Genomic DNA, 15,813 nt, shown 5'->3' on the forward strand with positions numbered 1-15,813 from the left:
TTTTTTGAATCCACTTGAAACGTATTAAAAATGGCACTAAAAAGTTAGCAGTAGGAGGAATACATGCCTTAAAGAAAAAGCATGTGCAGTTGCATAGAGCCATTTCCTAGCATAGGGCGAAATTGGTTCGCAACTGCTGTGCAAAATATCATGCAAGTGTTCTTTTCCATTCCTCATCATCTATGGAAGCAATTATTTCAGCCTGACAAGTTCGATGGACCAAACATATTTAAATAAATTGTTTAAAATTCGTAACATATTTGATGTCGCATAAAATAGATTGGAATGGAATGGCTTGGACCCTTCCTCGGACATGGGGAAAAAAAACCTGTAATGGGATGCATGATGAGATTTTTAAACCAAGCTGCTTTTAATCATTTATGAATATTAGAAGAACGCTTTCTCGGAACTCAATAAAAATGTTCCAATGAAATGAAACATAACGGTCTATATATGACAAAATTATTCCACTAAATAACCTGTGGTGTAAATTTGGAATGAAATGAATAGCAATAAATAACCCAAAAAGATGCTCGCGTATTGTAGCTCAATAAACTTGCTTCACGAAACACAACTTTTGCTTGACACTAGTTATTGCCTATTGTCTCTCCATGCATTAATTAACTGGGGAGAACCCAATTGCACATTTTAGTAAGCAATTTTTGCTCCCTTTGCTCATTTTAAATCTTACAGAACTTGGGAAGACTACTCCATTTTGTGAAATGTTGCTACATCAGACCACAGGGTCACACCCAAAATATGGGCACCATCTTATTGAGAAACAGTGGCAGATGATTTTGCACAGGTTCTTATTCAGGACTGGGGGAATTTCTGAAAATTTAGAAACAAACAAGCACTTTCAGACAGCACTAGATCCAAGCATCCAAATAGTTTCATAATTCTCCTACCTGAAGAAAGTCCTTCTCCTAGTGCTCCATCTTCTGAACCTTCTTCAGAACCCTCCTCCGGTTTGTCAGTTCCTGGGCTGCGGTCTTCAATTACTGTAACGGAGTCTATAGATTGAGTGCCAGCCTCACCATCAACTGAAACTGGAGGATTCTCTACACTTTTCCTGCCTTTCCGGTGTACTCTAGAGTGGAGCACTAACTGATGGTAGGTTCGGAAAATCTTGCCACACATTGTGCAGTCAGTCGGTTTAAGTTTTGTTGTGCAGTCAGTCGGTTTAAGTTTATTCTGGGTTAACTTGGGGTCAATGTCCACATCAACCATAGCAGGCCCATTCTGGCCCATATTGCTGCTTTTGATTTTAGATTTTTCAAGGTTCTCCAAGGTAGGACCATTATTGCTTTTCTCGGTGGTCCAATGCTCACTAGAATCTTCTTTATCAGAGGGCTCCTCCTCATTCTCAGAGTTTGCTATTTGCCCTGGATCTTTCACATTCTCTCGGCCAACTGCCACCTTGCCCTTAGTGGCCAGCTGCCAAGCTTGGTATGTATTGAAAGGATCAAGTTCGGGTATCCATTTTCCCACCTTCATAGATTTACAACTTTGTGACAAGAGGGGGTTTAAATTTAACATTTGCAGGAATGTTTCCTGCGATGCCGTAAGTTCTGGGTTCAAGCAATAATCATCCATCCGATCGTCATCGGGCAAATCTTTGTTGTGAACTTTACTATGTTCCTTCAAGCTATCTTTATTTAGGAAAAGAAATCCACAAATCATGCACATTTTATAAGGGCAGACTACATTTCCTGAAAATGGTTCCTGCATAGCAACATTGTTGATGGTTGCAGGTCCTTCCGAATCCTGCTGAGATTTTCCCCTAGCTTTACTCGAATGTGTTCGCATGTGGTTTTTCAGAAACCAAGGTTCCTTAAATCGTCGGCCACATACATTACAACCATAGGTAAACGAATCCTTGTGTTTCCTCATATGTGTCTCCAGGCTCAAAGCACTCTCACAGGTCAATCCACACACTTTACAGCTGAGTTCACCATCGTCTTCATTTACATAATTTGCCTCCTGGTCTGGAGAGCTTACAGTAATGTGTGCCTCAATAATAGGACTCAATCCCTCCTCCACGCGGAGAACCGCAGGCTCACATAGCGTGGGCCTGTGCTGTATAACTACATGGTGACGGAGTTCTTCAGAGTGCCGAAAACTCTTATTACAAAACATACAGGGCAGAGGTGGATATTCCTCAGCTTGGACTGCAACATTTCCTTCCAATTCATCAAGGAACAATGCAACACCATTTAATGGATTATCTTCAGCCTCATTCATTTCAGTGTCACTTGGACAGGCACTTTTCGATAAAGCATTTGGGATTTCAAAGCTTGCAGACGACAGATTAGCCTTATTTCTTCCAGTTTTCCTCCCATGCTGCAAATGGTCTACTTTGTGCTTTTGAAGATTAATTTTCAAATTTGCTTTCTGGGAAGTCCTATGGTCACAAAATGGGTGTTTTTCGTTTGCATGCATGTGCATGTGCTGTGTTAAAAGACTACCAAAAGGAAAACATTGGTCACAAATTGAACAATGGTGTTCAACAGAATTTTGTGCATCAAGTGTTAAATTCACATCATCTCTGACTTCCTCAGATGTTTTCATTACGGTGCTCTCAGTAGATTTCATCACAAATTCATGAGTAGGCTGGTCAGTAAACCAAGGCATAAGCTCGTCTTCAGATGTTCTTCCTTGCTTGTCTTGATATTGAATTCTCATCACATTATTTGAGACAACAAAGCTTTAGAATTTCAATTTCAATCTCAAAAGCTTGCTTTTCTTGTGTCCTTGTACTAACAGATGCAGGGTTTCAATTGCTGAAAGCAGAATACACAAGAGCATTCAACATAAGATTAAAAATGTCACCATTTAATTCATTAATATTCAACAAAAAAAACTTGTTTAAACATTATGCTTTGGTGCCAAGAATAACTGAATGGAAGAGGGAAAAGAAACAGTTCTAAATTAATGATAAAGATAATCGGCACAAATGTGTATAAATGTTTTGCAATCCAATGTAAATGTCATTGACATTAAGGATAATAAGAAATCAAATATCCAAGAAATCAAATATCCAAAGACAGCAACTCTTTGGCAGTCTTTATTGAAAACTGTCAAACTTGAAACGTAGTAAACATTCACATCTGTTTCGGCTAATGGGAAACCTCTGTCTGCCTCCATTTTTCTTTGGACTCATCTTTCAGCAATTTTACTCGCACCCGCACCGTTAAAAAAAAGACTTAGCCTCATTCTACTCATCTGCTGCTGAAACCCACAAAATGCTGTACCTTTGCTACCTCTAAACTGACTACTCCAAGCACTCCTGGCCGGCTTCTCACATTCTACCCTCTGCAAACTTGGGAGGTCACCCTAAAGTCTGCAGCTCATGTCCAAACTTGTATCAAGTCCCATGTACCCATCACCTTTACCCTCACGAATCTAAATCAGCTTGTAGTTAAGCAATGCCTCAAATTTAATATTCTTATGCTGGTTTTCAAATCCCTCCACGGCCTTGCAAGCTCCTCCAACTACTTTGATTATCTGCATTCATTTAAATTCTGGTTTGTTGAGCATCCCTTATTATAATTGCCCCACCATTGGGGACTGTTCCCTCAGCTGCCACGGTCTGGATTTCCATCCCCAAAATCTTTTTCCCTCCTTTTAGGTACTCCTTAAAACCTCTTCAACCAAGCTTTGACCATCTGGCCTAACGTGGCCTCGTGTGACCCATTATCAAATTGTGTGTTCATAACACTTCTGTTGAGGATGGAGTGTACAAGCTTGGCTTCGAGTGCAAGTAATTACTTTTTTTTAATAAAAACATTTTATTAGGGTATTTGTAGTTATTACCATAGTAATAACGACAACAGCAACACAAACATGGTACATAAAACATTTCCATCCCTATCACATTATTCACACCCCCAATCAATGAAACAATAGCCCAACCCCCTTGCCCAATTTCTGCCCCGCTGACATTTTAAATTTTCTCCGTGAAAGTCGACGAACGGCTGCCATCTCCGGACGAACCCTACCATTGACCCTCTTAGGGCGAACTTTATTTTCTTGAGACTGAGAAACCTAGCGATGTCACTAACCCAGGTCACTAATTTCAAGTGCTTTGAGTCCCTCCACATTAACAGTATCCGTCTCCGGGCTACCAGGGAGGCAAAGGCCAAACGCCAGCTTCTCTCACCCCCTGGACTCCCGGATCTTCCGACACTCCACAAATCGCCACCTCTGGACTCGGCACCACCCGTGTTTTAAGTATCGTGGATACAGCCTTAGCAAAGCCCTGCCGAAACCCTCTAAGCTTCGGGCATGCCCAAAACATATGGACATGGTTTGCTGGATCCCCCGCGCACTCACACACCTGTCTTCTACCCCAAAGAACTTGCTCATCCGGGCCACCGTCATGTGTGCCCAGTGGGCGACCTTAAATTGTATCAGCTAAGCCTGGCACATGATGAAGTGTTCCCCCTGCTTAAGGCATCCACCCACAGACCCGCCTCTATTTCCCCCAGCTCATTGCCCTTTAGCTCCCGTATCGGAGTTTCCTCCGACTCCACAAGTTCTTCGTAGATATCTGATACCTCCCCCTCCCACCCATGTTCTGGAAACTACCGTGTCCTGTGTCCCCGGTGGTGGCAGGTGCGGGAAGGTGGGAACCTGCTTTCTCAGAAAATCCCGTACCTGCAGATATCTAAACCCATTCCCTGCTGGCAGTTCAAATTTCTCCTCCAAATCGTTTAAGCTAGGGAAGCTCCAGTCTAAATAGATCTCCCATCCTCTCAATTCCTACTCACTGCCATCTCCAAAACCCTCCATCCAGCCTTCCCGGCACAAACTGATGGTTGTTGTTAATTCGGGCCCAGACCGATGCTCCCTCCGCTCTCCTATAGAACCGCCACTACCACCGGGCTTGTGGAGTACCAGGCCGGCGGGAATGGCAAACTACGTTCCAACACTTTCTTCACTCGCGCGGTTTTACCCGCCCACACAAAGCCCCAAATCACCTTATTCACCTGTTTAAAAAAGGCCCCTGGGATAAATATGGGGAGACACTGAAAGACAAATAGAAATCTGGGGACGACTGTCATTTTCACGGTCTGTACCCTCCCCGCCAGTGACAGCAGGAGCATGTCCCATCTCATTATTAATTTGTTCTACAAGCTGGGACAAGTAATTACTTTTAACAATGCAGTGATTCAATTTGCTTTGCTTCCATATGACACCTCTGCCGCTGAAAATTCACTGACAAATGTAGACCCAGATCTCCAAGTCAGCACTGTTGCTGTGTGAAGATTTCTGTGGCCCTGCTCCTTTTGTGATTTTTCAGCCAGGTCCTCTGCTCCCAGCTGAAGGATGAGCACTGACACCACCTTGAACACAAGACACACAAACACAGGAGGCTTTTTTCCACAACTGTAGCTGCCATATTCAGACAAGTCTTTAAAAAAAAAAGGCCAGCCGTCTTGGGTGGGCTCCAGTTACACTGGCTAATCAGAGAGTTAGACCAAATATTCCAAGGGAAGTATCCGGGCAAAGTCTCAGTGTTGTGGGACTTGGCAGGGGGTCCCGGACAGCCCATCGGAAGTTTGAAATTCCGGGCCAATTTCAGTGCACCCCTCATCTGTCAGGCCCCCAAATGCTGCACATCTCCATCTTGCATCCAATCTCAGATGATCGGAATACTGGGATATTTGGGCCATGGAGTCTCACTCTTTCAGCCTTTAATCATGACATATATATATATATATATATATATTTTTTTTTTTATTATTTTTTTTTTTAAATTGTCTTTATCTCTCTTCACATCCTCTTCTTGCACTTTCATAATTTCTCTGATGTGATGTTGAAATCGATATACTCAACTTCTCATTTCCTGGTTTAAATTCTGCATTGCTCATTAACAATGCTTGAATTTGACTTGTTAACGGGATGTCCTATTCAGAGGTCCCTGATTTTATAGAGACTTTCTTGTCCCAAAATGGCTTTTCTAACCACATCAAGTTAAGAGTATAAAAGTACCGTATGCAAAATCTAGCCCAGTGTTTCACTGCAGGCTACTATTAGAACAGGCAAACGCTGCTGCCAGTCTGACAACAGGTCTACTGGACAATCCTAGAATTATCAAGTGACATTAGGGCAAAATGTAAATCAGAGGGCAAAATATAATATCAAAATTTATTGCCATTGCCCTACCATCCCACCTTTTGGATTCTCCCATTTTTCATGAGTCAAACAGTAAAATTGGGAGTTAAAGCTTCTTTTCTAACAAAGGATCAATTTATTGGAGGACATAGGAGGTATGTCCAGATTAACAACCACATCTAGGGAAATAATTGTAGCACTACTAAAGAAAGATTTGCTGTGAGCAGGTTTTGTCACCAATGCAAAGTATGAAAAAAATATTCTACACAGAAGCTAAAGAAAATTACAAAAATAATTCTATTGACAACTTGGCTGAACCACCCTAAAATACATAGAATACAACTTCGTCCTCTGCAACTAAACAATCCTGCAACGAAACAATCCTACTAACTCGAGGGCAGGAGAAATTATACTTTTTTCACCTCCAGAACATCCTCCACATTCCCCAAAGGTTTCAGTTCTTGACAATTAATGTGTCCATTCACAAAATGGAGGCTATCCTCTAGCTCCTCAGTACCCCTGGCTATTCCCAGATTCGACTTCTATATACACACACTAAGAAAACAAGACACCGAAGAAGGAGTAGGTCATCAGGCCCTTCAATCCTGCCCTGCCATTTAATATGCTTATGGTTGATCTATGCCAGCCTCTATTCCTTTTGTGCCATTTTCCCATAGCCCTCTATTCCTCGATCTATCAAATATTTATCCACCTCCACTTTAAATGCTTCTAATGAGGGCAGCACGGTGGGGCAGTGGGTTAGCCCTGTCGCCTCACAGCCGAGGTCCCAGGTTCAATCCTGGCTCGGGTCACTGTCCATGTGGTGGAGTTTGCACATTCTCCCAGTGTTTGCGTGGGTTTCGCCCCCACAATGGAAAGTTGTGCAGACTAGATGGATTGGCCATGCTAAATTGCCCCTTAAAAATTGGGGGGAAATGAATTGGGTACTCCAATTTAAAAAAAAATACTTCTAATGATCCAGCCTCCACCACTCTGGGGCAGAGAATTCCAGAGAGTCACCACCTTCGGAGATGAAATTTCTACACACCTCCAGTTTTAAATGACTGGCTTTTTATCTTGGAGCGATGCCGCCTTGTTCCAGACTCTCCCACCAGTGAAAACATCTCCCCATCTACCCTGTCAAGCCCAATCTGGATCTTACCCCTCACTATTCTAAACTCCCAAGGAATACAGACCCAGACTATTTAGTCTCTCTTCATAAGACAACCCTCTCACCCCAGGAATAAGCCTGGTGAATCTCCTTTGGACAGCCTCCAGTGTTACTATATCCTTTTTAGGCAAGTGGACCAAAACTGTATGCCGTATTCCAAGTGATGCCGCACCAACACCATGAACAATTGCGACAAAACCTCCCTATTTTACAACTCTACCCGCTTTGAATGAAGGCCAAAATGTAATTTGCCACTTTAACTAAGTGTTGGACCTCACTGCTAGCTTTTTATGATACGTGTACAAACCTGCAGTTTCCATTAAATATGTCTTATGACCCCTCCTACTGGAGTGCATGACCTCACTTCCCCACATTGCCAGGTTTTGACCTTCTCCCAGTCTCGCAATCTATACCCCATTGCAGAATTGCAATATCCTCATCACAAACATGCTGTTCCACCTATTTTTACATCAGCAGCAAATTTGGAAACCTTATATTCTGTTGTTCTTGCCCCCAGTTCATGAATGTAAATAGTGAACAATTGGAGGCCAAGAACTGCTCCATGCAGTACTCCACTAATTACATATTTCCACTCATTCAACTCTATTTTCTACGTGACAGCCAGTTCTCAATCCATGCTAACAGTTCCTCCAATTCCATGGGCTATTACTTTATACACCAGCCCCTTGTGCAGTGTCTTTTGGAAATCCAAGTACACTACATCTACAGGTTCCCCTCTATCTACTCTCCCTGCTACATCCTCAAAGAATTCAAGCAAATTTGTCCAACATGATTTAGCTTTCATAAAACCCATGTTGGCTAGGTTTGATTATATTCAGGTTTTCTGCTTAGTTATTTCCTGATTATTTTCCCCAACATCTTGTCAATAATAACTCGCCTATAGTTCCCCGCCTGCTGCCTTTTTTAAAATAAATTTAGACCCAATTCATTTTTTCCAATTAAGGGGCAATTTAGCGTGGCCAATCTACATAACCTGCACATCTTTGGGTTGTGGGGGCAAAACCCACCCAAACACGGGGAGAATATGCAAACTCCACACGGACAGTGACCCAGAGCCGGGATCGAACCTGGGACCTCGACACTGAGGCAGCAGGGCTAATCCCCTGCACCACCATGCTGCCCCACCTTCTGAACAAGGGAGTCACATTTGTTTCCCAATCTTCTGGTCCCTCCCAGAATTTGGCTTTTTTCCCTAAATGTTCTGGTGCCCTACTAGAAAGTTATGAAAAATTTCAACCAATGGGTCCACTATCTCTGCAGCCACTTGCAGATCATCGGGTCCTATCTCCTGTGATTGGGATTGAAGTTCTATTATGTTATCAATTCGCCATTTTGTTGTTTGCTGTTATTAATTCACCAGCCTCATTCAATAGGAAGTCTCACATTTAACTTGGCCGGCCACTTCTTATTTATATATCCCACAAACTTCTTATTTATATATCCATAGAAACTCTTCTGTTTGTTTTTATTTATACAGTTTTCTGTCAAAATGCATTTTCTCCCGGACGAGCCTAGTCTTTTGCTGTTGGATCCTAAAAACTTCACTTGTCACTTTGCATATCCTGATTCTCAATTTAACATAATTCTTGACATCCTTTGTTCCCATGGATTTTGCGACTCTAATGGAATCCCTCTTTTTTTAATTTTTCCAATTAAAGGGACAATTTAGCGTGCCACATCTTTGGGTCATGGGGGTGAGACCCACGCAAACACGGGGAGAATGTATAAACTCCACACGGACAGTGACCGGGGCCAGGATCGAACCAGAGTCCTCTGCGCCGTGAGGCAGCAGTGCTAACCACAAACTATCCGTGGAACTGCCGCTGAGCACTATGGGCCAGCTGTTTGAATATCTGCCACTCCTTATTTACCCAGTTCACCTTAAGACAATCCTCCCTCGTATCATTATAAATTCCCTAAAGTTAAAAACAATGGTTATGAACCTATGGCATTCACCCGTATCTTGAATTCTGGCATTCACCCTCAAACTGTATCTGGAATTCTACCATATTGTGGTCACCACCCCCAGCCTAGGAATCCTTAAGCACACGATCCCTTATTAATCCTACTTCGTCACAACAACAAATCTAAAATAACCCGTTCTTGCGTAGGTTCCACAACGTACTCTTCTGGATGCACTACACAAATTCTACGATCTCCCATGATAGTTGCACTTTCCTTCAAACATGTCCTTGATATTTACCCCATTTATGCTCAGACCTCAGTCACATCTTGGGGGTTTATAGACTACTCACACCCTGGTTTTCTTTCTCCTGCTATTCAGGATTTCAACCCAAACCGATCCTACAGCACGATCCATTGTCTTTTTATCACGACTCAGCACTGCTGAAAACTCCGTTGATTATCACTACCCCACTTCCTTTCCCCTTTGTTCTAAAAGAACAGGCAATTGTATACCCTGGAATGTTGAGCACCCAGTCCTGCTCACCTTGCATACCTCCTCAACATTCCCCTCAAGATACACAGGCACGCAACTACCTGAAAGTGAACCACTAAGGCCATGCACAAGTCAGCCCTTTAGAAATAGTACGTACTATGGTTGTGCACTCCATAAATTAGAGGGAATGTCACCATTGCCCACTTCCATCTGACGCATATTTATGTTTCCTTGATTCTACAATCTCCCCCTGTCACCACCCTCAAGTTACACACACAGCAAAAATCAAGTTAAATCCACCTCAAGAGGGGTCTCCAAGACCAGGAAAAACAATTTCTCTTTCTCCCCCCCCCCCAATTAAGGGGCAAAATTAGCACGGCCAATCCACCTAACCTGCACATCTTTGGGTTGAGACCCATGCATACATGGGGAGAACGTGCAAACTCCACACAGACAATGACCCGGGGCTGGGATCGAACCCAGGTCCTCGGTGCCATGAGAACCACCTGCATGTCTCAAAAATGTTGCCACTTGGTTGCACTGTAAGAAAATCTATACCAAAGTTCCTTATTTTGGGATCAAATGGTTTTTCAGTATCCATTCCCCACCACAATTTCAGCTCCCACCCTGATCATTGTACTCCAACTGGATTAAAGTTGCTTTTCCAAGTTAAAAAAATTCTGCCACTGCCTGTATGCTATAGTCAACTAGAACCAAGAAATAACCAGGGTCATCTCGGAGCAATGAGTGGGAATGCATTTGATAGCAAAAGAACAATGTAGCAATGTACACATTTTGAAGTGTAGAAAATATAACCGTCCTTGTGATATGAAATTGAAATGTAAGGACTGTGGAGGAGACTATGTTCGCCCGCCACAGCTGAATTGTAATAATCATAATATGCACATCCACTGGGGAGGATTGTGGGGGATTCCCTAGAGAATCCCACTATTGGGCTGCCATTTTAAGCAGGCAGCCCAATAGAGAGGTCCCACATCTGGCCACACCCCCCCCCCCCCTTAGTTCTTTGACCTGCAAGTCATTAAATGCATTTCTCTTTGATATTGATTTTACTAGGCTGTGATTAACAGCGTCCGTATACTTAGCTGTCAGCATCGTTCCATTCATCTTCCTTCACAGTTGTCAGAATTGTTCCATTCATGCTTCTTCACAGTTGAGCAACTGCGATGTTTATATCAAGCTTTGATTGACAGCTCCTGGACCACTTCAAATCCAATTAAGTGTTGTCAGTTTCTAGCTGGCCACTTCAAAGTCACTCAACTGTGAGGAGAGGTGATTGGAAAGTGGTTTTGTTTGAAGTGGTCCAAGAACCGGCAAAACTGTATGCAGTAGGGGATTCGGTAATGATAATGCTGTTGAATATCATGGGGAGATTGGCACTGCTACAACAGTGACTACACCAAGTACTTCATTGACTGTAAAGCATTTTGGACGGTCTTGGATTTGCATAAGCCGCATATAAATACAAGTTTTTTAAAAAACCATCATTCAGGATGTGTAATTACAGAATAAAATCCCTAGAGTGCAGGAGGCCATTTGGCCCAGTGAGTCTGCACCAACCCTCCGATAGAGCACCTAGGTCCCCACTCCAACCTTATCACCGTAATCCCGCAACCCAACCCAACGTTGGACATTAAGGGGCAACTTAGCATGGCCAATCCACCTAACCTGCGCATCTTTGGACCGTGGGAGGAGACCGGATCACCCAGAGGAAACCCATCCATAGAGTTGGTCAGATTTTGTAACCCGACCATAATAATAATCTTTATTACTGTCACAAGTAGGTTTACATTTAACACTGCAGTGAAGTTACTGTAACCACTTCTGATTATTAAGGACAGGCCTCTCCTGTAATGTTAGAGGGAGGATAAAACCAAATGGGGAAACGGTGATATTTTAAACATTAAAAAATAAGTGATTTTAAAATTAGAGATTGCTTGCAAACATTAGAAATTCAGCAATTCCCTCAGTCCTTCCTGAACCAAAGGACGTCAATGTGGCAGAAACCATTTTTAGAACTAGTGTTGTAAATGTTAGTTATACTATTAAATGGTAGTTGGACTGTTTAAAAACTCACTTTTCCTACCAAATCTTTCTAAATTTGAATTCATCTTTACTATTATTTTTCTGTTGATGTACAGTAGCAGTTAAAGAAAAATTCAGAAACAGGAAGAGTTCCTGATTTGAATTCTCATGCATGAGTTACATATTTTTTCCTCCTGTAGAGTCAATTTAATTTGGGCAAATAATCCACCAGAAATAAGTTACTGCAATACTGCCCACGTGTACAATTAATATTTTAAGAGACATGGGGTGTGTGATCTTTGTTGCCTACATACTGCAAAGACCACAATCTGCATGGCCCCGAGGAGTCCCAGCTGGTGGTATTTTTGGGCTGCACACTGAAGCTCTAAGTATCGCACACGCACACTACAGGTCTCTGATGGAAACTTAAGTAAAGCAAGCACTTTCATTTTCAAATCAGGGTACTGTTCTGCAGTGGAAATACATGATTACTGTGGAGTTGAGGGTGGAGGAGGCGGTGGGAAAAGAGCGCTGCCTGTAGTATTTCTTTAATGACACATCGTAGATTCATTTATGCTGGTACTGTTGGAACCTAGATGCACACAAAGTGTTTTGTGCAGTAGGTGGTACTTGTAGTTGTGCCAAGGCTACTTACACAGCCCATTATTATTTTGCTACAACATACTGGTGCTGTACAAGTTTCAAAATAAGCCACTGACTGTTCCTTCTATAGAGTTGTGCATTTAGTATCTGGCAAATAAAAAACACACCCACCCAATTCTACCAGAATATCAAATGGGGGGGGGGTAGCACGGTGGCGCAGTGGGTTAGCCCTGCTGCCTCACGGCGCCGAGGTCCCCGGTTCAATCCCGACTCTGGGTCACTGTCCGCGTGGAGTTTGCACATTCTCCCCGTGTTTGCGTGGGTTTCCCCACAACCTAAAAATGTGCAAGCTAGGTGGATTGGCCACGCTAAATTGCCCCTTAATTGAATAAAATGAATTGGGTACTCTAAAGTTATTTTAAAATATATCAAATGGGGGGGTATGGGTTGTGTATTAAGCTATCCTACTGTACGATAACGTCCTACACCATACAGAAAATGAGCACGCTTTCCCCAAGACTGAAAAACACGCAATCACATGTGCCACACGTGGTTTGAAGAAATAGCTATTCTAACACAACTTAAACCCACTTCCAGTCTTTCAATGACATTGCAGTTGGTTCTATATTTTTTTAAATCTGTCCAGTGATAGGAATTTGTGTTTTGATAGAAAAAACATAAAACGCTTTTAAAAAGAAATATACAGGTCAGGCAGCATTTGCAGAGAAACAAAGAGTTTCAGGTTGATGACCTTCCATCAGACCAAGATATGAACTTTTTTGCTCACCACAGATGTTGTCTGACCCACTAAGTCAGCATTGTTTTTATTTCAGATTTCTAGCATGTTTTGGTACTGCAATTGCATTAATTTGGCAGCTACGCCATAATCAGAAGCATTAATGTCGTCCTTTGGGATGCTTGACAATGACGGCATGAGTTTGTGGTTATACTTCAAACTTATTTCATTGCCTGTAAAAGCATTTTGGAGAAACTGGTTATCTTTTTTTTTAAAAAGCTTCTGGATGTCTTTCTTTGAATCATAGAATTTACAGCGCAGAACTTACAGTGCAGAAGGAGGCCATTGGGCCCAGTTAGCCTATTCGGCCCATGGAAAGAGCACCAAACCCACACCTCCACCCCGTAATCCAGTAACTCCACCTAACCTTTTTGAACACCAAGGGCAATTTAGCATGGCCAATGCAGTTAACCGGCACATTTTTGGACTGTGGAAGGAAACCGGAGCACCCGGAGGAAACCCACAAAGACATGGGGAGAACGTGCAGACTCCGCATAGAGTGATCCAAGCCAGGAATCGAACCTGGGACCCTGGAGCTGTGCAGAGACAGTGCTATCCACTGTGCTACCGTGTCACCCAAAGAAATTAATGCAATGGGTTTATGCATTTGATGGATCACTATTACTTGCATTGGTAGTATCTTAATAATGATAGGTGTATTGGCTTCCTCAATACTGTCATGCATTTAACATGCAACATCACAAAATCAAATGCTCAAAAATCCCCACCCCCACCCCAGTAGACCTGCGAGATCCGCCCAGGAAGGCTCAGTAAGCTAATTTTCCTTTACATGTTTTTTTTAAGTACCAATTTCATTTTTCCAATTAAGGGGTAATTTAGTGTGGCCAATCCACCTATACTGCATCTCTTTTGGGTCGTGGGGGAGAATGTGCAAGCTCCACATGGACAGCTACCCAGGGCCGGGATCGAACCCGGGTCCTCGACACTACACCACGGTGCCGCCGTAAGCAGATTTTCCTGACGGCTACAATTTATCAGTCCAGCTTTGGCCAGAGTTGCAATTGTCGAGGAGCTATGTTGTTGGTACAATCTCCAAAAATCAATTCAAAAGCAGCCGAAAAACCATCTTGAAGCACCAATTCCTGCTGCTGGACATGCAAGTTTAGTTGTGTTTAGGAATTTCTAAATAAACATCTGTGATAGACATCACAGAAAATAGTGCAGGAAGAGGCCCTCGAGCCCATCGGGTCTGCACCGACACATGGAAAACACCTGACCTGTCTACCCAAGTCCATTGCCAGCACTTGGCCCATAGCCTTGAATGTTATGACGTGCCAAGTGTTCATCCAGGTACTAAGGTTGGCAGGCAACCTGCCTCTACCACCCTCCCAGACAGTGCATTCCATACCATCACCACTCCCTGGGTAACCCTTCTGGGTAAAAAAGAAAAAAAATTTTCCTCTCATCCCCCAAAACCTCATGTCCCTCACAATGGTAAACTAAGGGGAACAGCTGCTCCCTATCTCTCTGCTCCAGTGAAAACAACCCAAGTCTATCCACCCTCTCTTCAATCTTCTATCCCAGGCAACATCCTGGTGAATCTCCTCTGCACCATCTCCATTGCAATCACATCCTTCTGATAATGTGGTGACCTGAACTGCACACAATACTCCCAATTATGGCCTTAGCAAAGTTATGCAACTCCAACATGGTCTCTCTTCCTTGATTGATAAAAGCAAGTGTCCCATATGTCTTTTTCACCACCCTATTAACCTGCCCTCCCGCCTTCAGAGATCTTGGACAAATATGCCATGGTCTCTTTGTTTCTTGATACTTCATAGGTGTCATGCCATTCATCGAATACTTCCCGGTCAGTAATCACCTCACTTTTCAGGGTTAAATGCCATCTGCCACTTGACCATCTCATCTATACATCTTAAAAGTTATATTTTTAAAAAGTAAAAAAAAAAAGTTCCAAAAAAAATAAACTTGATTCATTCATGGGATGTGTGTCACAGGCTCGGCCCGCATTTTATTATCCATCACCAATTGCCCTGAAGCGAGCTACCTTCTTGAATCACTGCTGTCTATGTGGTGTAGGTACAGGGAGGGAGGGAGTTCCCAGATTCTGGCCCAACGCGAGAGGGGAGAAAGAATGGAAACAGTCTGTATATCATACTGTCAGTAGATGACTTTGCTTGCTTAAAATAAAACCTCCAATACAAGCCAAGCCATTACATTTGTAATGGAAATATAACATTGAAATCATAAATTTACAATTTGGGATGCATTATTTACCACACTAACTGCAACCACCTTATGTGCAGAATGATTATGGATAGAAATATTGCATTGTGTTAACCACTGTTGTATCATTAACAGAAATATAAATGCATGCTTAACACTTATTGTGCTTGGCACAATAAACCTGCTTGATACGAATCCAGCTCGAAAAAATATCTCTGCCTATAGTAATTGTTCACATGTGGCTAATCATACCTTTTATTTGATACAGAAAAACAACAGACACCCCTGTTGGTTATTTGAGCCCCTGCTAGAATTCCAAATTTTGGTGAAAGAGACAACAAAAGTCTCACATAGATGTGCATGAAATACATTTTGCTTGTATTTTATGGTGAATTTGCAATGTGGCCAAAAGAGAAGCACCACAGCCATGCCTTTCGTTAGTTTGTCATT

The 15,813-nt window shown here is 42.6% G+C and overlaps 1 protein-coding gene across 6 annotated transcripts in view; it reads right to left on the minus strand.

Annotated features, from left to right (window-relative positions):
• znf217 (zinc finger protein 217) overlaps positions 1-15,813 on the minus strand; it is a 75,655-nt gene that overhangs the window by 30,042 nt on the left and 29,800 nt on the right. For all 6 annotated transcript variants that reach the window (XM_038803112.1, XM_038803108.1, XM_038803113.1 and 3 more), the window contains one exon: positions 909-2,783. In XM_038803112.1, the coding sequence (XP_038659040.1) occupies positions 909-2,685 (1,777 nt within the window). In that variant the 5' untranslated portion in view covers positions 2,686-2,783. The remainder of the gene's footprint in view (positions 1-908; positions 2,784-15,813) is intronic.

Source organism: Scyliorhinus canicula, chromosome 7, assembly GCF_902713615.1.
Source record: "Scyliorhinus canicula chromosome 7, sScyCan1.1, whole genome shotgun sequence".
Lineage (NCBI taxonomy): Eukaryota > Metazoa > Chordata > Chondrichthyes > Carcharhiniformes > Scyliorhinidae > Scyliorhinus > Scyliorhinus canicula.